The sequence below is a fragment of the Aethina tumida genome, chromosome 1 (genome assembly GCF_024364675.1).
Source record: "Aethina tumida isolate Nest 87 chromosome 1, icAetTumi1.1, whole genome shotgun sequence".
Classification (NCBI taxonomy): Eukaryota; Metazoa; Arthropoda; class Insecta; order Coleoptera; family Nitidulidae; genus Aethina; species Aethina tumida.
Genome location: NC_065435.1, coordinates 49,918,604 through 49,942,051, shown reverse-complemented (window position 1 = coordinate 49,942,051; position 23,448 = coordinate 49,918,604). Strand labels below are relative to the sequence as shown.

The 23,448-nt window shown below is 28.0% G+C and overlaps 2 protein-coding genes and 1 long non-coding RNA gene across 3 annotated transcripts; all 3 read left to right on the top strand.

Moving 5' to 3' along the window:
* Positions 1 to 72: 72 nt before the first annotated feature.
* LOC109596040 (uncharacterized) lies at positions 73 to 7,704 on the top strand. The gene is made up of 5 exons (XM_020011497.2): positions 73 to 377; positions 441 to 1,677; positions 3,011 to 3,369; positions 3,430 to 3,641; positions 3,720 to 7,704. Exons 2-5 carry the CDS (start codon positions 1,431 to 1,433, stop codon positions 4,000 to 4,002), a joined length of 1,101 nt encoding a protein of 366 aa, XP_019867056.1. The 5' UTR covers positions 73 to 377; positions 441 to 1,430; the 3' UTR covers positions 4,003 to 7,704.
* Positions 7,705 to 16,647: 8,943 nt separating this feature from the next.
* On the top strand, positions 16,648 to 20,668 carry LOC109595147 (guanine nucleotide-binding protein G(s) subunit alpha-like). The gene is made up of 6 exons (XM_020010446.2): positions 16,648 to 17,143; positions 17,580 to 17,747; positions 17,803 to 17,981; positions 18,068 to 18,318; positions 18,468 to 18,592; positions 18,702 to 20,668. Exons 1-6 carry the CDS (start codon positions 16,862 to 16,864, stop codon positions 18,885 to 18,887), a joined length of 1,191 nt encoding a protein of 396 aa, XP_019866005.1. The 5' UTR covers positions 16,648 to 16,861; the 3' UTR covers positions 18,888 to 20,668.
* A 448-nt stretch (positions 20,669 to 21,116) lies between these two features.
* LOC126264278 (uncharacterized) lies at positions 21,117 to 21,692 on the top strand. Its single transcript, XR_007547034.1, has 2 exons — positions 21,117 to 21,310; positions 21,364 to 21,692. It is a non-coding gene; the product is annotated as an uncharacterized LOC126264278 (long non-coding RNA).
* The last annotated feature ends 1,756 nt before the right edge of the window (positions 21,693 to 23,448 follow it).

Sequence of the window (23,448 nt, the reverse complement as noted above, 5' to 3'; positions counted from 1 at the left end):
TTTTTATTTATCCCTTCTCCCGTTTAAAATTTTATTTCATAATCTAGATTCCTAACAACACACAAACAAATTTTGATTTTTGTAAATCAGTATTCAAATTTCAGTCAGCACGAATCCACATTTTACTTTTATGTTCGGCAAAAAGAAATTAACAAATTTTCAGCTATGGTACATCAAGGGATAACAGAAATGATGGACTTCGATGATGGGCTTGCCGTCAGCTTAGCCATCAGTCTCCTCAAATGGTACGGGAATCGTGTCCATTTAGAAGGTATCAAGAAACTAAGTAATTTGAAATAATAAGATGAAACAATAGTAATAGTGGGACTGACGACAGAGGCTTGCTGTTGAAGTTTTCTTCTTTCTCACATCAAAATGTAAGGATTTATCTTTGTCTGTACGTCATAATTGTCATGTACTATTATTATTATTTTTTATAGTTAACGGATCATCAGCAACAGTTCGAAACAATATTTCTTAACAGAGTACAAATTTAACCAATAGCAAGCAAACGAGTGAAAACAGTAGTTCTTCAGAGGTCCACACTGAGTCGTCAGTCTCTATACTTTTCGTTTAACGATAAATAATCGAGAACTAATTTTAATGACTTGTTCCGCTCTAATTGGTCTAGAGCACATAAAAATTAAGAAATATTGGACGATATTACGCCCTGAAATTTTAATTTTCATCTGTTATCTTTGCTGGTGGGAAATAAATAATTTTGCTTGAAAGATCGTTGTTAAATGTTTCAAATCAAAGAGATAAAGTTTATTTTTTACATATTTGTATCTACTGGTAAATTTCATTGTATTGAATTCTCATTGCTCGGATAAGAAAAACTGGGCCATTAGATCTAAAAGCGTCATTCATATTTTAAAAACCAACGAATAATTAATAATAATTTGTCCATGAAAACTAGAAGCATTTATGTCTATCGCGTTAGCAGAATCGTGATTCTCGCAGCATGAATTTAGATTGGACATAGAGAAATTCAATTTCCAGCATTGTTCGTTCCGGAAAAGCTCCCTGCAAAGCACAGGTAAATGCGCATGCGTGACACGCAATCAGCTGTGTAGTAATGGCTCACGGCGATCGGTTGCAAATGCAATTTCAAATAATTCGTAACAAACTTTAACTCCACATAATGTGATAAAACCAATAATGAACTGATAATATTAATGTCGCACAAATCGCCAGCGAAAAATGTGAACCATCCGCGTGCGGGGCCCGTTAAAAGCTCATGCGAGATGTCAATGTATTCATTTGTTTTTAAAACGGGTTTGTTTTGAAGTCCGCGTTTGTTTGTTGTGATGTGATAAGATAAAAAGATTTTGTGCTGCCAAACTTCAAATATTAGCCCGCGATCGCACTGGGTATGTAGTAAACGTTCATATCGTCGTCGCAAACCTGTACACTGCCCCCCTGAAGAGATGGCTACAATGATGTACCCCACGTTGACAAAGTCGCAGAGTATGCGTTCCAAACGCAAGTCGGCTGTCGAACTTTTGGCTGAAAGCAAGCCGTTTTACGTCAAGTCGGAAGTTGTCAGGGACTCAACACAAGTGCTTCCTGCTCGTCCCCTGTCCAACTTTGGAGGCTATGGCACGTACAACAGAAGCAAATCCGTCAACGTAGCTGGACATGGGACTAACTACAGACCCACTACTCTTCCACAATGTAAGAATTATTATTTAAGTCATTTTAAATTTCATATACTGTCTGACATACATTTACTTGGTATAATTTATCACTCTTCGGACTATACTATATTTTTGTAAATTTATACTAAAAAGATAAAATTTGATGAATTTCAGAGTAGAATAGTAAATAATGTGTCATATATTTAATTTTATATACGTGTTATTTGCTATCAAACATCTATCCCTTAAATATTTACAAGTGTGATTTTATTATTTAGTTTAAATGTCGCATGCCTATTGGAAATCCTTAAAATGATATATCGTTCTAGTAATATCTTTACACAGTTTCAATGTCACTTTTTTGTGTATTTATAATTTTAAACCAAAATGTGATTTCATGGAAGTTCTTAAAATGATATAACGTTTTAGTAATATCTTTACACAGATTCAATATTACTTGTTTGTGTGTCTTAAAATGCCAATTATTGTTCCCAAATTATTAATTAAAAATTCTACTGATCATGTATAATATATATATTATTTACTAACATGTCTGTTCCTTAAGTATTTATAATTTTAAATCAAAATGTGATTTTATTATTTAGTTTAAATTTCTCATGCCTATTGGAAATCTTTAAAATTATATAACGTTCTAGTAATTTCTTTATACAGATTCAATATTATTTTTTGTGGCTCCTAAATTACCAAATTTTGTTCCCAAATGATCAAGAGTATGAATGTCTCTCTACCAATGTAAAGAATTAAAAATTGCACATATTTACAACAGCGCACATAACTATATTTGGTCACCTTTTAATTGCTTAAATATTGACTTATTTCACTTTATTATTTATAATAGTTTTAAATATTGCATTCAACACAATTTATGGTAGCTGTAAAAAATAAAGCTTACATATTAAAATCTTGAACTAGCAATTTTTAGTAGACCACTGTTACTATTCTTTCTAATTAATTAGTTAACTAGCATTCTATTTGGGCTAAATTGTTTCCTAGTTCCCATTCAAATTGTTTAACTTTCTTGCTTCACATGGATTATAATGGTTTTTATGTTTAATTAATTACTTTCATTTTTTACTTCCGCGAAATATTCCGCGTCACGGAATTCCTTATATTTTTTTATTTGTACATTGCAAAATTATCATATCTAGGAATTGTTTGTAGTACAAATTGAGTCATAAAATATACAGCCATTTGAGAATGAAACCATGAATAATAATGTGCCTGATAATTGACTGATAATCATTATGTTGAATGATTTCTAGTTCTCAAAAATCCTTCAAGTAGTCTAACATACAAAAATTAAGCAATTCGATAATAGTTATGGTTAATGACTACATAATTTATTTCAGATATGGCTGTGTCACCCTCGCGCTCTCTTCCCCCCTTAAGCCACCGTCGTTCCGTACATTCGACCGCTCCGGGTGCCGTGGGTTGTGCAACCGGAGGCGGCGACCTGCTGCAGAACCGCCTGCGTCAGCTGTTGGTCTGCGACAGCGCCGAAGAACTAAGCGTGGAGCAGATGGCACCGTTGAGTCCTCCCGCGGAGTATGCGGCACAGCGTTGTCACAAGAGTCTGCCCGACCTGCATTGTCGCGGTGCCGAGCCCAGCTCCAACAAAAGCAGCAACAAATCTTTGTCGAATAGAGACAGCGGCGGATCCAGCGGTCACTACACACAAAGGAGCGAGCCGGCACCACCACCCAGACAGGTTAGACATCTAATATTATGCATTCTTTGCCCAACGCCAATTACATTATTGGTTTTTCAGTTTTCGCAACAGGAGAGCAGACGCGACAGCGGATCGAGCACTCAGCACAGCGGCGGCAGTTCGTATTATTGTTGCCAGGAGGCGGAATGCCGCACCCGTGGCGGAGGTCAGCCCGTCTATCCGCCGCCCCCATCTACCTTCAAACGACAAAAATGTCTGAGATATAAACGCGATCGGCCCATTCTCAGATCAAAATCTGACATCAGCGATAGGTAAGACAACTATCCTCTTTTACAGTAATAATTGACAAGTTGACATTCTTATTGGACAATTATATTGTATTCTTATAGGTATTGGAGACCGTCAGAGCCAGCCACAAGCCATCTCGAGCAATTCTTCGAACAACTGGGACTAACGAGCGACAGCTACGAGGAAATGTTGAGCGGAAGTCGTTCCTCTGACAGTCCGGTGTTCTTCTCGGACGTGTCTACGGTAGACAGTGGCCGACCGGTGGACAACGTGGATCACTGTCCTGCTCAAACGTATAGGCCCACCGAGCCGCCTTCCATCGTTGAAAGGAACGCGCGCATCATCAAATGGCTCTGCAACTGTCGTAAGTCGCAGCTAACGTGAGCTGACGAAATGAAATTGGTTGCGCTGCCGTGCGCCGATAGCTGATCGGAGTAGGACAGCAACGGTGGGTAATTGTGGAACTAGACGTACGTTTACTCGAATTTCTTTGGATTCAATTTCTTCCAAAAGGCTGATATATTGAGATTACAGGAAATTAATATTCGTTAAAGGGAGTTGGTTGGTAAAATGTTATTTTTAAATCCAATGCAATACAATCACTAACTCAACTATTACTAAACGATAATGGCCATGCCAGCTCCAATTCATTATGAATATAGGTCACTCCACTGTAAAAGATCGTTTACATCAACAAATAGTATTTAATTTAAAGTACTTAATGTTTAAAAAAGTAGTAATATATTACGCCTTAACTTAATATTTTACTTAATATATTGTTATACACCTTCATATTATATGGCCATAAATTTATAATGGGAAGTTTTTTGTTGAACTTTTTATAATTATTAATCTTATCACTTGTTATTTCAACAAGTTTCAATGTTTTTACAACTTCGCTCAAGGTTCAGGCAACACAAACAAAAGTAAAAAAAATTGGTTTACTTACATCTTAAGCAAATAAATTCTACAGATAAGCATCCTGTCTGTTAATTTATCTAATAGAGTATATAACAACTTGGATGTTGAAAATTAATTCAAGTAAATTAAAAACATACTTTCACACAATCCTCGTCAGTAAACTAATCTTTTTCAAAGTTGTCTATTGATAATCTTAAAACATAATCAAAAACTACATTATAGTACAACAAATGTCTAGGCAACAAGTTGCAGCAATTTAAAAATTCCGGTCTAGTCATTTATTTATTTATTATGTATTATTGTTATTAGTATATTATGTATTATTAATTTTTATGGGACAAACTATTAGTGACCAAATTTCAATGACAAGCTCATCTGCTGCATATGCAGCAAACCATAAAATAAATGTCCTCTTAAGCAACAACAGTGCTGTAAATTGATTATTTTTTTTTATCCATCAGTGGTGCATTTTAGAATTGTTTTCAATATTTTTTTATTATTTCTGGTGCATGGCATCTACAGTATATGTTTTTTCAGTTATTTTAAATTGAGGACATTGAAGTTGTTGCATCAGTTCTGTTCAATTGAACATATTTGTAAACGTGTCATGAAACTTGCAATTAGTGTGTAAATTGATTCAAAATGTCATAATTATGACATGTTTAAAATATTGTTCAAGGGAACAGAAGTGATGCAACAAATACAATTTCTTCAAGATATAACAAGATGTTTTTACTGTGCAATAATTTTTATAATTGGCAATAACTTGTCCCTACTTATTTTTTACTTATTAAAATATAAAATTTAATGAATGATTCTTGTTGCCAAAACATTTGTACGAATTCTTGCCATAATTATTTTCTAAAATGAGGACAATGAAATTTTGGCATCAGTTAAATAATATAACGAATAATTTTTGTCAAAAAAAAACAATATGTATATCATTAAATTTCAATTATAATTAGTATCTTCATGTGAAACAAATTATGTCATGTTTTTATGAATTCAACTTATAACCGTCAATAACTAGTTCAGATTAACATTTTTAAGTTAAGTTCTTTTCAACTGAACTTTTTCTGTAAACATAACATGAACTATAAATTATGTAATTAACATGTGAATGCAAGTCTCAAAATGTTTTATTAAAATTTAATGATGCAAGTTTCACGTTTACAAAAATTGTTATTTAGATCTGACTTGATACAACCACTAGGTGGTCATACTTTCATGATCAACTTTATGGAATTTTATAACATAAAATTTCTATAAAAAATATTCCATTACAAAACGTTTTTTTAATTGAAACTTATTGAAATTGAACTTATTTATTAAACTTATCGTGAGTATAAATCTTGCCAATATAGGCGAATAGAAGTGTTGATGTCAGTGATCTTATTCAAAAAGTTATTGTTAGACTATTATATCTTATGCATATATGAAACTCAATTATAAATGAGGTGTGAAATAAATTTGTATAAGAAACAAATATTAATTGATTTAATCAAGGGAACCAAGCGATATTTGTAATCAAGAAAAATCGTTCTAAATATTATAATATAATAGCCGTGTTGTACAAGAAAATATATTCCGTTATCGCTGTGAATTATTTGTTTTTTACTAGTTAAGTTTGTAGAAATGATGTTTGAGAATTTTTATAATGGTATATACAGGTGAATGTGAATCAAATCTCGACGTATAAATACTAGGTACTGAATGAGAATACTTAATGCTGGGATATTGTGCATATTTCATAACATTCAAATCATTAATTGGCTATTCCTTAGGCTACTTTATATTCGGAACTATTTAATATAGAATGAGAATATCATCTTGATATTCAATAGTTAAGAACAACTTTGTAAATAACATCAAGAAATATGCATGAAATCTTCCTGTAACCATATAATACTCTTTTAAATTTGTGATTGAAAGTGGAAGCATATTACTAAATTCATTTAATAATAATTTACGAATATGTAACACAATTGATGTCTACGTGAAGTAATAGCTAATTCTAAATTATAATAATTATATTGTGATTTGATAATAAATTATAATGTATCGTTAAACGTGTTATCGGCATATGTTATGGAGTAATCGTTATTAATAAAAGTACCTGTGTATTTAACATTGTATAACATGAATTAAATTGTTATCGTTAAGATTTTTTTGTGTTTGTCAAAAAAAGTGAATTGAGAGTTTAGCATGTCTGCAGGAAAGCATTTATATCGTAATAAAATGTGGAGCCAATTTTGTGTGTAGGACTGATTGAAAAGTAAACGAAATGCTATTGCTTTTATTTCAAAACAAAAAATAATGCCACAGAATTGACTTACTAATATATTTTAGAAAATGATTTTATGTATTTAAATCAGTTTTTAAACTTTAACATATAATCTTGCAGATTGATGTTACATGTCATTAGGATCCTTTTTGATGGTTATATTTGTTTTGTAAATTTTATTTTTGTCATTTGTTTATTTCTTTTTATTACATTTTACTTTATATTGGATCCTAACTACTATTTAAAAAAAATATATCCATTAATAAAACGATTGCAATTAATATGATCTCTCTTCAGCCAACATATCTAAAGGCTTTGATTAATTTTTATGGCTTTATTCATTTTTTCTACGTTATGTCTGTACTAGCACACATTAAATGCAATAATTATTATAATGACAGTATGTGTATGTAAGATGTATGACACTAAATCCATCTATAGACTATTTATTTTATTTGTAGACTTATTTTCTACATTGTATAAAACTTTCTTTCGGAAAATTACAAGACAAGTGCAGAATGGTTTACAAATATGGTACTCTTATCAGTATTAAATTAATTTGATAATCAGAAAAATGAGACAATTTTAATTTTTCATACACATATTGTGAACCTACAGAACTGTTTTCAGTAAAAGATGTTGACCAAAACTCCTTTTACAAAAGTCATTCAACGTATATATTTATTATAATTTTTGTATGCCATTTTGTATGTTGTACATAATTTATCTAGCTTGTAGTATCCCATATAATGGACTGCTGTTAGTTAAAGGTAAAGAACATGATGCTCAGCATCAACTTATCTAGTCTATACTTAAATTCTCATTGTTTCTATAGAAAATAGCTATGGTTAATTATTATAATACATTATTCTATATTCAAATATGTTTTATTAAATAAACCCTACACAATATCATTAATTTTAACCAGCTTGGGAAAAAGAATATAAGTCAAATATTTTTTGAGAAATCAAGTCTTTTTTATTATTATTTTTAAAAATAATTTGTTTTAAAAGTTTTCACTTTCTTAACAAATGTATAAAAGCACATTATATTGCACAAGTCATCTTTTTACCAGGATGTGGAAATGAAAATTAAAATTGACCATTTGTTGACTTATTCTCTATTTCCCAGATGCGTTAGAATTCTTAGTACCTAGCTGGAGCTATAAACAATATTAAAATATGTTTTTAGAAATAATCCATTACCTTGGACAAAACTGGCTGAACCACTTTATTCTTTGGTATTTCTTACAGTCTAGTATATTATTTAGACATTAAACAAACTAAATAGCCACAAATGATTAAAAACAATAACTTCATCTCTGAAATTTACGCTTGTTTCTTCATTTCGTGCGTCATCAGGACAAAATCCAAAATTGTTTCTCCGCAAAACAATTTTGAAAATCCTACGACAAGTTACAATCAAAATACAATTTAATTCAGTTACTACTAACTAAATAAAATTGTGCTTGTCAATAAAATGAACAAAGGAATTTGTTGGTCAATAATATGACGAACAAACAGGGAATTTGTTAGTCAATAATATACCGAACAAATTAGGAATTTGAAGTGTCCCGAAAGCTAAACAAATAGTATTTACTTCAATTTACATCATATATAATTATTCTGTATCATAGTGGAGAAGTAATAAATAGGTTGGTTAAGTATTAAAGATTTCAAGGCGCAAATGATCCGAGAAGCATCCCGATATATTACCATTGGGGAAGTAACTTTAATTCTATGATACCAAAATTTCAATTAAGTGAAACGTACAATTTGTAGTACGTATGTCAAAATACCTAAAATAATAATAACTGACGCGATCAAAAACCGGTGGTAGTGTCGAATCATTCTTGAAGAAAATCTGAAATAATATGTTGAAAGACTTACTTTGCGTTGCCAGTTGCCCAGTTAACTAGTCTCGTTCTGAACCTACTTGAAATCATTAAAAAACATTTTATTAACACACTATAGGCGGGTAGCAAAATAGTCCAAACTAAGTTGTTGAATAATAACAAAAAATAAGAGATAATTCTTTCAGTTCCGTATGTAAACCAATAGAGTAAAATTATATCACATCGCTTTTAAAGTAAGTACATTCAAAAAGGTAAAAATTATCCGGCCCGCTAACAATCAACAGTTCTCGAGACGGGTATTTTTACCCGACCCGCTTATAGTGTGTTAATATCACTTTTTAATTAATAAATAAAATTATTATTTATTACCTTTAATGCCCTTTCTCTGCTGCCGTATCGTCTTTCCATTTATTACGATGGTTGCTCATCACACTTCAGATGTGTCCACAATTAAAACACGGAGCTAATTATTTATTTATATTTCAATCGAGTTCGATACGTTCTGTAACAATAAAAAAATATTACTTTAACTAGGTAACTCAGGAAAAATATGAATTTGTTATGGTAAAAACTGATTTAAAAAATTTCTTGAATATAAACAATTTAATAATAAATTATTAAAATATGAGATAGAAACTTTGTATTGATTTGATCTAATTAATACATATATTATCAAATATAAACTTTTTAACCTGCTACTGGATAAAAATGGATTTTTCAAATTACATTTAAACTTATATTTAATTTTAGCATACCTTTATAAAATTAATGATATTCTGAAAAGTAACAATTTTAATGTAAGTAATAATTGAAGCAAATGATCACGTTACCGTTGTATTTGAAAAAAAGAGAGTGCACGATAAAAAATCTTCAGTTACATTCGTAATAGTTTCACATTTATTTCTGATTTGTTTTTCTTTCAATATCAATATTTAATATTTAAAAAAGATAATTCTGTCCAAACTAATAAACGCGAAATTTATAATTTTAAATATCGTTATTAATAAAATAATTCGATTAAAAACTAAAATTTATATTTTATTATACATATTTAACTCAATAATTTTATATTTAAATTATTTTTTAAAAAATAAATATTACCATATGAGTTTTTAAAATAATATAATAATTTAAAAAAAAAATAATAAAGTGTTTCAACCTATTATATTGTATTTATAATCTCTTATTAATAATGTCCACCTTCTAATTAACACACAAATAATATTTGCTCTAAATACACACACATACAGAGTGTTTCATAACTTATCGGAAATTTTTTAACCAGATTATGATTATTATTACTTCTAAATAATAAGAAAATTGCTTAAAAAAATTCTAATAAAAATCCAACAGAAAACGAGATAAAAAATGTTAAAGTTTGTAGCAAAACTAGCTAGTTAGCAAAATATAATTATTATCTCTATTAATAGTATCGCCTAATAATTTATTATTATGAATAAATAAATCAATATTTAAATATTAATTAAACGTGCACGTCAATAAAATATGCATTGAATTCATTTATTGTGATAAATATATATTGGAAATGAAGAATCTCATTAATTTTTTATACTTCAACAATATGTAAAATTAATTATTTTGATAATGTTTATACTTTTTTTTACCTTTACGTAGTTTATTATTTAATAAATATTTATATATTTCTTTAATTTGACGGGATAAATAAAAAACAATGAATATTTAAATATTCTCATAGGCATTATTACAATTAATACATTTATTTTTAAACATTGTAGTATTTTATTTTATATGTCAATGTTTAAATAATTATTTAAATTATTAATGTTATTTAAATTATAATAAATATGTAATAAAAAATAGGAAAACAGAAAATTTGTAAAATTTTTACTTTATATAATAGTTTAATAGTGATAATAATATTTAAATAATTATTTATTAAAAGAGATAAAAGAGAAACATGATATTTTAATATCATAATATATTAACACACTATAAGCGGGTCGGGTAAAAATACCCGTCTCGAGAATTGTTGATTGTTAGCGGGCCGGGTAATTTTTACCTTTTTGAATGTACTTACTTTAAAAGCGATGTGAGATAATTTTACTTTATTGGTTTACATACGGAACTGAAAGAATTATCTCTTATTTTTTGTTATTATTCAACAACTTAGTTTGGACTATTTTGCTACCCGCCTATAGTGTGTTAATATATAATATAGCACTGAATAATTTATTTATTATAATAAATATGTAATAAAAATAAGAAAATGAAGAAAATTTGTTTACTTTTTGTAATTATTTAATAATAATTATTATAATAATGTTGAAATAATTATTTATTATAAAGTATTTGGTAATAAAAATATTTTAATGGAAAAATAGCATTTCAGTTGAAAATTTGTTTAATTATTGTAATAAATATTTAATAAAAAATATGAAAACGAAGAAAATTTGTAAAATTGTATCATGTAAGTTCTTTTAAACATAACTGTTTTTATTTTACATTGAAATTGCTTTTTCATATTTTGTAATAATTTAAATAGGATTTATATTTATTTAAAATTTAGAATTGAGGACTGTGTGATTTTTACTACAGTTCAATACTACCTAAAATTAATTATAATTATTGATTATTATTAATTAAGGTAAGATTTGTAAATATATTCGGACAATTTAATGGAAAAATTGTTTCAGTCGATGCGTAATTATTTTAAACCCGACATTGACCGAACACACCCCGCGAAGCGTTGCGCCGTAAAACTAATCAATTATTTCGTTATCGATCCGCGTGTCGATCGGTTGGACGGTGGTGCGCGCCTGCCCCCCTAAATTAATTCGGTGGTGCGGTTCGTATGATTAATTAACGTCGTGTGTTTAGTGCCTTACTGATCTACTGCGAATTTTGACGGTAGGTTTATTTTATTATATTTATTATATTATTTTTCAATTTTTTTGGATTTTATTTATTAAAACGACATTTTAAAGCTGTTACATAATGACACTTTACAAAAAATAGTACAAATGAGTTTAAAATTTTTGTTGAATATTTAAATATTAAATAGAAAAGGGCTTTGTAACACGAAACAAATGTCGTTTATAAACTTTTGTAAACTGAATTATCTTTATTGTAAATTTTTATATATATTTAATTTTAAATTGTTGATTTTTTTATTTAAATCTACAGTCTTTATTGAATTATTTTCTTAATTATAATTATTTCCCAGTTCTTTTAATTAATAAAAACGAAGTTGTTATAAATAATAATCTATATTAATTTTAAATAAAATAACTAACAAATAAATGCAAAATAATTAAGAATATTGAATATTGATTGTGTAACCAATACTGAAGACCGCGTAGTGATTCACCATAAAAACACCGAGTACCGATCGACACTTTTTATCGTGTGTTCTTTTTTTATCAAAAAAACGCAGGTAAAGCGAACGCTTTATTGCGTATCATCAGTTTGTTCCTTTTCTGAATTTCATTTAAATTTTTAAAAGTTTACAATTATAAGAATAATTTAAATAATGCATATATATTTATATATTATATTTAATAATGTTTTGTTTCATTATTTTATTATTAAATTAAATAATTTAATAATAAAATAATTTTTTTAATATCGATATTTTAAATTACCTTACAAATTACAAATTCATAATACTAGATAGTTGATTTATGATATTTTTTATTATTACAGGGCTTATCGGAGTGATTAGTTCTGTAAATAAATAATTGACTCTGATGTTTTAACTAGTGAAAGAACATTTTTTACATTACATTAATTAAATAAAAGTACTTCAATATAAATTATTTAAAATGTTTAGTACTTTACTTCGATAAATAAAATCGTGAGAACTTTTTTAACAATATTAAATACAAATAAAACTTTTAACTTAGTTTTTTACATTACTTGGATAAGTAATCACGCGAATTAGTAACAAATATAAATCGAAGTATTTTAAAATAAATTCATGTGTGAATTCAACATGTTACTTGGATAAGTAACGTCACGAATTTTTTTTAACAATAATAAGTACGAATAATACAGTTACAAAGAAAATTTTTTGAAGTATGTATAACTTTACGTGGGTAAGTCGGGGAATTTTTACAGTAACTAATATAAATAAAAACATTACAAGGTAAATTTTCGAAAGTATTAATTGAATACGGACAAGTAATGTTGCGTAATTTTTTTAACTATATGAAATACAAAAAACTATTTCAAAATAAATTCAGTGTGAATTCAATATGTTACTTGGATAAGTAACGTTGCGAAATTTTATAACAATATTGAATATAAACAAAACTGTTACATTTTTTTTTGAAATATTTAATACCTTACTTGAATAAGTAAAATCCGAAGTAACTAATACAAATAAAAACATCACAATGTAAATTTTGGAAAATATTAATTCTAACACATTACTTGGATAAGTAATGTTGCGTGATTTTTTAATAATATTAAATACAAATAAAACCATTACATTATTTTTTGAAATACTTAATTCTTTACTTGGATAAGTAAAGTCGGAGGAATTTTTATAGTAACTAATACAAATAAAAACATTGCAAAGTAAATTTTCGAAAGTATTAATTCACTACATTACTTGGATAAGTAATGTTGCATGATTTTTTAACAATATAAAATACAAATAAAACTATTTGAAAGTAAATTCATGAAGTATGAAATCAATATTTTATTTGGATAAGTAACATTTAATACTTTACTTGGATAAGTAAAGTCGAGGGAATTTTTACAGTAACTAATACAAATAAAAATATTACAAAGCAAATATTCGAAAGTATTATTAATTGAACACATTACTTGGATAAGTAAGTGTGAATTCAATATGTTACTACAAATTTTTTGGAAATTCTTGATATTTTACTTGGATAAGTAAAATCGGGGGAATTTTTACAGTAACTAATACAAATAAAAACATTACAAAATGAATTTTTGAAAGTATTAATCCAATCCATTTGGATAAGTAGTGTTGCGTAATTTTTTTAACAATATAAAATACAAAAAACTATTTCAAAGTAAATTCACAAATGCTAATTCAGTATGTTACTTGGATAAGTAACATTGCGATATTTTTTAACATTATTAAATACAAACAAAACCGTTACAATTTTTTTACAGTAATAAAAATAAACAAGTGTTTAAATATAAATTGATTGATTGATTTTTAATAGTTCTTTAAAATGTTCTTTCTTTAGTTAATACATTTAGAAAATATTTTTTATTTACTCGTCGATAGTGTGATAAGTGGTGAAAGACATATCTTGTGCCCATCATCAAAAAGTTTTTGTGGACACATCCAGATTATGACGACCAACCATTGGAAAGACGATAAGGCGACAGGGAAAGGGCATTAAAGGTAATACATAATAATTATATTATTTAATTAAAGTGATATTAATTGAATGTATTTTAATGGTTTCAGGTAGGTCCAGAACGAGACTAGTTAACTGGGCAACTGGCAACGCAAAGTGAGTTTTTCAATTTATTATTTCGGATTTTCTTCATTGATAGCAAGAATAATTTGACACCTCCATCGGTTTTTGATTGCGCCAATTAATTATTTTAGGTATTTTGATATACGTACTACAAATTGTTCGTTTCAAATAATTTAAATTTTGGTATCATTGAATGATCCCAAATGGAAATATATCGGGAAGCTTCTCGGATCATTTGCGCCTTGAAATCTTTAATACTTAAACAACGTAAATATGGTTTATTATTTCGTATATTTTTAAGACATTCTCTCTCAACTTAAATGATTGAATGAGAACTTCGTTCGTTCGTATTAATTATAATCAACCAATTTATTACTTCTCCACTGTGATACATGATAATACTAATCTCAAAATGCTCAATTTATGACATATTGTCTATGTTTTTAGAATTTACAGGTATTATAATAAATAATAATTATTTTCTCTTTCTTAAAATAAACATTCCAAATTCCTAATTTGTTTGTTCTATTATTGGCTAACAAATTCACTGTTGGTTCGTCATATTATTGAGCAATAAATTTCCTGTTTGTTCGTCATATTATTGACCAACAAACTCCTTCTTTGTTCGTCATATTATTGGCCAACAAATTCCCTCTTTGTTCGTCATATTATTGACCAACAAACTCCTTTGTTCGTCATATTATTGACCAACAAACTCCTTCTTTGTTCGTCATATTAATGACCAACGAATACCCTTTTTGTTCGTCATATTATTGACCAACGAATTCCCTTCTTGTTCGTCATATTATTGACTAACAAATTTCCTTTTCCTTCATGATAGTAGTGACCAAAAATAATGGTCACGAAAACAGTTTAATAAATTAATCAATTAAATTATTATATTTATTTGTTCATAGATCTTTATATTTGTAAACTAATATTTAGTATAGTTTCCCAACATGTATTTAAACATTAGTAAATTGTAATTTAATATAGCTCTAATAGATAGATAGTTTCTTTGTTTTTAATGTATTAGTATACAGTTGTACGCGTTTTTATTAGATTATATTTTAATGAAAATCTTTTTCAGTTCGAATTAAATAGTAATTAAAATGTGACATATCTAAACTGTGACGATCAATTGTATACTCTAATACAAGGGGGGGCAACCTGCGGCTTTTCGATATATTATGTGTGGCTCTCGATAAATGTACTCGAGTTCCCTTTTCAATCAAGAATTATCAAGAGAAGTGCAATAAATATGTTTAATTTTTAATATTTAAATTGAATACACATATTTTGAATTTTTATTTATATGTTTTCAATACATATAACTTCTGTAAAAAAATTTAATAACTTTTTTGCATACCTTTTAAATACCTGTTTAATTGCCGCTCGCGAAACATTTCAAATTTTGAAAAATGGATCCGACTATCAAGTAGCTTGGCCACCCCTGCGCTAATTTCTCGTAGAAACTCTATTACATGTTTTATGTTTTTAATATTAATCTTAGTAAATTGAAACTTAGTATAAGGCTGCATTTGCTCGACGAAGATTAGTACTTTTATATTTCCAAATAGAGGACAAAAATTTAAAAATATTAGCGAGTGTAATATTTGAATAAAATTCAGTTAAACATCTTCACTAATTTTCGTCGTAAATGCGGCGGCAAGCACAATTTTATTTAGTTAATAGTAACTAAATGAAATTGTATTTTAGTTGTAACTTGTCATAGGATTTTCAAAGTTGATGTTTTGTGGAAAATCAATTTTGGATTTTGTCCTATCTGATGACGCACGAAATGCAGAAACAAGAGGTAAAGTAATAAATTTAAGAAACAAAAAAGCTCTTTTTCTTTCTTAAGTCTTTTTCCCAATCTGAAATCTCAGATTATTATCTTTATTATTTGTTGTTTTTATATTAGATTTACTTTATTCCTGAATATTGTTGAATATAAACATAATTAATTGAAATCTATTTTGTTTTGCATGTACCTAAAAAAATCAAATGTTATATTTAATACAGTACTCCAAAAACTAAAAGTTAAAAATATAAAAATGTCAACATTGCATATAGACTATCAGCATATTTGAATTCCAGAGAATGACGAACATAACATATGCACAAGTGATTCTCATATCATCCTAAACGTCAACATCGTTATGATTTTATATTAACAAATCTTCCCTATCGCTTTGGAATAAATAATTACTTAAACATTATTATATTAAAAAATCAAATAATTTTTAAATCGTGCGCATGCGCAAGATTGATTCTTTTATCCATTTAAACTGTATTATTAAAGCAATACATAATACACGACTTCAGATATTGAGAATTCAAAATACGCATCGGTAACGCACCGTCTCATAAAAAATCTAAATTGGAAATTCCGGTCAATAACCATAAATGTTTGGGAGACTTTCCGGAAGTGTGACAACACTGTTGCAGTCCGGAAACTATTTTGTCTATAAACTGTCAGATTCAGACCACCCACCCTGTTGTCAGAATCATGTGTTTACTGAGTGACATTTGTTTTCATTCGGAATTACCTCAGATAATAAATATTATGTGTATTGTCTAAGTTTCAGCCGATATTAAGTTTAATACTTGTGGTATAAATTAATATTCCCACATAGATGCAATCCAATATGGATTTATCTGTATTTTCAGATTTAAATATGAGTTTAAATGTTTATAAGACATGAATTTCAGTCTTGAGTGCTAAGAATTATTATGACTGAAAATATGGAACAGTTAGGATGTATAGATGGATTATTACCATGCTTTTGGAATCCCTCACCAGAACAACAACACAGTGCTGAAATTGACAAACGAATAGCTAGTGAAAAGAGGGACTTCCAAAAAACACATCGGTTACTTCTGCTGGGTGCTGGGGAATCTGGCAAGTCAACCATTATTAAGCAAATGCAACTAATTCATGTTGAAAAGTTCAGTGATCAAATTAGATTAGAAAGGAGAGTGGACATTCGAAACAATTTATTGGATGCTATTGTGGTAAGTGTGTAACTAATGACAATAATGTTGATTACAAATGTAAACTTATTAATTTATATTTGAAGTAAAAAAGAAATAATCCACAACTGTTAAGATCATCAAGTCCAATTTATTTAGACTCCTTGTAATCACAAAGTTATGCAATGTCATTTTTAAATATGTTGCAGTTAGTAGTGCTTTTAAATTAAATGCATGCAATTAATGTCAAATTCCGCCCACGAATTTGAATTTGAATTGTATAATTAATTATTCAATTAGCCATATAAATATTTATGAAGTTATGTCACATGCAGCCTTCCTTAATGTGTTATATTTAATAAGTACAGATATTAATTACAATGTTGTATAATATTTAAGTTAATTGCTTAATAATGTATATATGATCTGTAGAAATTATGAAATCTTTTCCTACGAATATTTGTATTGCCTATTTTAGAGTATTATTACTGCAATTCCCATATTATCACCTCCAGTGCCTTTAGAACATGCTGAAAACATGAAACGAGTCAATTGGATACTGCACAATGCGACAAAGCCGGATTTCGATTTCCCAGATGAGTTTTATGCTCATGTAGAGGAATTATGGAAAGACAAGGGCATTCAGGTGATAATTACATGCGAAAATTGTGACATCATAACACAGGGAAAACTCATTTTAGGCCATATTTCAAAGAAGTAATGAATATCAACTTATTGATAGTGCTCAGTATTTTTTAGAAAGGGTTGATGAAATTAGAAAGGAAGATTATCTTCCTAGTGAACAAGACATTTTAAGATGTAGAGTATTAACGCGAGGCATCTATGAATTAGTATTTAGAGTTAAAAACGTTAAATTTAAGTAAGTAAGAGTAGCCTAATACTGTAGTAATTTGATCCAATTCGATTTTAAATCGAACGCTTCCCATTTACTTATTTGTTTTTAAGAATGATTGATGTGGGTGGCCAAAGAGGAGAAAGAAGAAAGTGGTTTTTATGCTTTAACGGTGTAACTGCTATCATATTCGTCACTGCAATGAGTTCGTACGACTCAGTTTTAAGAGAGGACCCTACAAAAAATCGTCTAGTCGAAAGCCTTGAGATATTTAAGACCGTTTGGAACAACAAATTTCTGAAAAACATACCCGTAATTTTATTCTTAAATAAACAAGACATTCTCAAGAGGAAAGTTTTACTAGGTATTTTATAACTTACTTGATTTTATGAATGTAAACTGACACTTTTAATGGAATATAATTTTTTGATTTGTAAAGTGTATTTTGTCAGTTTATATTATTGTTATTATTATTATTATTAGTTTACTAGTTTAAGGGTTTTAATTTTTAAGGTAGGAGTAAAATAGAGGACTACTTTCCTGAGTATCGGTATTACAAGTCGTCAGAAAAAAACGAATATTTTAATGAGAATCCGGAAGTTGAAAGAGCCAAATCTTTTATAAAACATTTGTTTGAGGTAATTATTATTACATTTTTCCTTGGCAAATTAATTCAGATCATCTTTTTCGGTTTCTCATCTTTTGGAAATTACATAATTTTTATTCAATTATTTTTATCGCTTGCAGAAAATTTATACAGGATCGGATAGAACTGAAAGAAGTAAAGCTGATTTCTGTTATCCTCATTTTACTTGTGCAATAGACACTGAGAACATTAAAGAAGTATTCGACACTGAGTGCGTATTGCGCATTTTCGAGGACTGCCGAGACGCAATACAACGCAAGTACCTGAAAGAATCAGATTTACTCTAAGAACCATTTCTTTACAAACAATTTAATTAGTACTAATTTACATTATAAACCTGTAACAAAGTGTTGGCCATAGAACGTAGCCAAACAATTTTTGCTTATAATGTTTATTGTATAAAGACATTGGTATTATAAAGATTAAAATATATATGATATATTTAATAAATAGCTTCCATACAGAGTGATTAAAATCAGCAACCTCCTACTGCAATAAAGCGTATTATTTTAAAATATTTTTAAAATTTAAAATCTTATTAACTAATATATTCTAATACTAAAATATTAAAATGCTGATGTTGATTTTCGATGACATCGAAATGTTATAATTGCTGTTTGAAAGTAGTATTTTTAAAATAATACAGTTCGTTTAAATTGGTATATATAAAATTGCGAACTGTAAACGGGTTTCAATTTACTAAAGTAAATATTAACTTAATTTGAATTAGATGAATTAGAATTAAAAATCAATTTAGGTATAATATAATGCTCAATATCCTACTGATAACCATATACATAGCCATATAAGGAAATTGAATTACAGGGTGGATTATTAAACTTCACTTAATCCTTGAAAATTTTCCATTTTAAATTGTGCCATCAGTTTTAAACATCAGATGAAAATAATTTTCAACGACCAAAAAGCAATATCGTGTCTCTCACTAATTTTAAATAACAAACAACAACCTAGACTAGTTTATTCAAGTAGTATAGCTAGTGGATAGTGCTGAAGACCCACTGTACCAAAAAGTGGAATATTGCATGTAAACATTTAATTTTTTACTTTTTTAAATCTATAAAATATTGTTAATGAGAGTTTTGTTTACCTGCTCACTGATGATTTGATGTTATATATGTAGCAATGTCGTTATGGCTGTATTATAGCATAAATAAATACTCTCTAGCCCTAAATATATCTTACAACCCTTAAAAGGTGTAGATTCTAGAATAACAGAACCTACTGAAATGTCTTACCAAAAGGTCCAAACTCCAATAATATCTATTAACAAATTAACTGATAGAATAGTATATTGAGCATATGTGTATTCTTTGTAAATAAAATTTATAGAAATTGTATTGAAACTGAAACCCTTTTCTCCCATGTTTATATATTTACTTATTTATCTAATATTTTATAAGACAACGGGAAATAATTATCTTAAAATTTTTAATTTGCATACAACTATAGAAATTTATTAATAATTATTTCCTGCAACATCAAATGGTGTAAATCTACATAAGTTAAATTTGTGGCGTGTTGAAGTATATTAAAAGCATAGATTTATATAAAGAATTACATACATTATGCTCCACAATTTAATAAATGTAAATTTATAACACAGCACTCAATAATAATTGTGTGTTTAACCTGAATCTCAAAATGCATTTCTCGAACTTGTAAACTCTTGTGATAAACTTGTGTTAAATTTCCTTAATGTAGCTGTAGTTGCGTTTTAAGATACGTGCCTTTAATATGTACTAGAATCTAAAATTATTTGTGCCTTATTGTTTCCTCTTTCCAAAATTTGCACATCGTTATTTATTATTTATAGTATTCTTTAAACATAAGTACACTGAAGTAAGATTTAAAAAAGTATTATTAATCGGTATTAACAAAATGAACATACAATTCTAATTTAAGTTTTTGGATTATTGAAATATTTATACGATTTTGTTTTGAGTACTGCCGAGTATTTTATAAAGTTTTCACGAACAAAGTTTATGATAATTTATATTTTTAACACATATATGTTATTTTAACTGCGAAATAAACATTTTTGTTTTTATTTTTGTTATTTTTTTTCACACAACCTTCGTGAGGTAAAATATGTATGTAAACAGCTAAAGAATGGTTGAAACCATTTACCTTGTTTAGGTAAGTAGAAAAAACTAAATTTACGATTTAATACAATCATTATGAAACACACTGTCGCAGAATGTGTGGACAAAAAACTGATGATTTCCTATTATTTATTGTGTCTTCCAAGCAAATATAGATTTTAAGGCACATTGTTAAATGTGTGATTTTTTTAAGTAACTTTTAAAGCGCTTGGTATAATTTATATTATTATATACTTAATTTATATTATATTTTTTTAATATTAGTTATTCTTGGTCAGTTTGGCTAAAATGAACAGTTTTTTGAAAAATTGCCTAAATATTCTGGGGCACCCTTTCATCATAATATCACAAACTTCTGGTGGCTTATCAATATCGTTTATTAAAACAATTGCACTAAATCACCTTGGTGTTAAGCTGTCAGTTTGTCATTTTTACTGTATAATCATTTCATAAAGAAGCTTGATTGTCCAGAATAGCAATGGGATTATTTTCGTCAAAGAATCAAACATCAGATGCTATTAAAAAGAATACGTCCTTGCTAATGAATAATGGTATGCTGTACAAACCCAATAGTGCACAATTTAATGGTTAGTGTAAGTTACTTTTGTTCGCTCGCCATTTGACGTGTCGAGATTTTCAGATTCAATTGAAGATATGGATACATCATTCATAGATATTGGAAAGACAGGCACTGGTACATACTCGCCACCTTCATTATCTAAGGAAGATCAAATAGAAATAATCTCATTTTGCAGTTCATTGTCTGCCTTGCCAAAGGTCCCGTTCCAGGAGAGAAAGGCAAAATTCATTCAAGATGCCAGAAATCGTTATATTAAAAAACACAATTTGAATTTGTAGACTTTCATATACCAATGTATTTATTTAGATTTGTACTTTTAGATATTTCCATATTTTACTGCTTTTCTAATTGTAAGATTTTCTTACCTGAATAAACGACGGTTAATAAAATAGTTTATTTTTAATAATAATAATAATAGTAATGAAAACACCTCAACACATACCTATAGTGAAAATTTAAAATAAAGATTTTGTAAGATGTTATGATTAATTAATTAAAAACGTTTTGCTTGCCAAAAATATACACCTACTATAATAATTTAATATATTTCACGAATATAATAACACATGAATGAGACGAAAATAAAGTATATGTATGTGACTCGGCGCCATTTATGACTTGACAACATTCCAGGAATTATAATCGACACATTGTTCTTTATAATATTAAAATGGCCAAATTTAAATATAAAGTTGAAAAATATTTCGAAATCGGTAATAATACTTTTAAAAACACCTAGAAGTCATTTGAGGAAACTACTATTAAGTTGGATTCTCTTTCGGAAATCATTTACAATTACATATGTCTATATATTTATAATAAATATATTTCTTAATCCCTTAAAAATCGATTTTTAACTAGATTTTATAGAAATTATATGAAAATAACTAGAATCGTATTTTAAATCGATGATTATTACTAACAATTTGCTACTACTGAACGAGGCCCAATTGATTAAAGAGCACGTCTTTAATTTGTAGTTTTATATACTATAGATGTATGTGGAACATACACTTATCATTTAAAATACAAATAACCTGTACATTTTATTGCAGTAATATTCTACTTACTAACTTACGTTCTTTAATTAGGTATATACATTAAAAGACAAATGTACCTAATATATAATAATTAATAATAGGCTCGTTATGATGTAGAACGATCGATTCAAAATTACTGTAATTACTAAATATTGGCGGTTCATCAAGCTCCAGACATTGGATGATAACGAATTAATAAACACTGTGGCAAAACGCGTTGTCACAGAGTAATTTTACAAAAGTCACACGAAAATCTGCTGTTGTAAACCTACGAAACTGTTTTGTTAATTTTTATTATTTCCAAGGGATTCAACGGCTCATTGTAATAAAAAATACTATAAATAAAAATATTTAATTAATTTATTACCTTTTAATTTAATAAGTAACATATTACTCAGAGAACCCCCATTTTAATTGGATTTCAGGGTTCCTTTAATTGTGTAACCCTCGCGTATTTTATTTTTATTAGGATCAGGGTCGTTACGTATGTATATTCCGGGCAATTTACAGGGACCGATTGACGGATTGTTTGCCCTTTAAAGGCATGCGCGAATAAAAACTGTTATTATTTTCACGTACTTAATGAAGAAGGCTCGTTTAAAGAGCTAAACACCTCCTTCTATATATTTTTGTATGACCTTGTTCATGGCAATTTTTGTAAAAATTAAGTTGAAATACAAAATATTTGGAGGGAAGATCATTTGTCGCTTATTAATGTGATATTTATTCCTTGTTGGATTAATCAGTAATTTTTTTTCTCCCAAAATTTGGCTTCAGATATGTTGGTTCAAAAATCGTACAAGCCGTTTGTTATTAAAATATATTAAGTTATATACAGTAGTGGTAATTTTAATTTTGAAAAGAATTTTAACGATTAATTTATAATTAACACTTTGTATCATATCCTTTTTGTTTTATGATTTTGGTCTATCTTCATGGCATAGACTCGACCATTTTCCAAATAAACGATAAGTCTATACTTCTTGCTTCTCGAGTTGCTGAGATGAGTTCATTTGAATTTGTAAAATTTTTATGTCAAGTTTAGTTAAAAACGTGATCTATCATGCTTTCTATAGGGGACGTACGCCAGAAAAATTTAAGCATA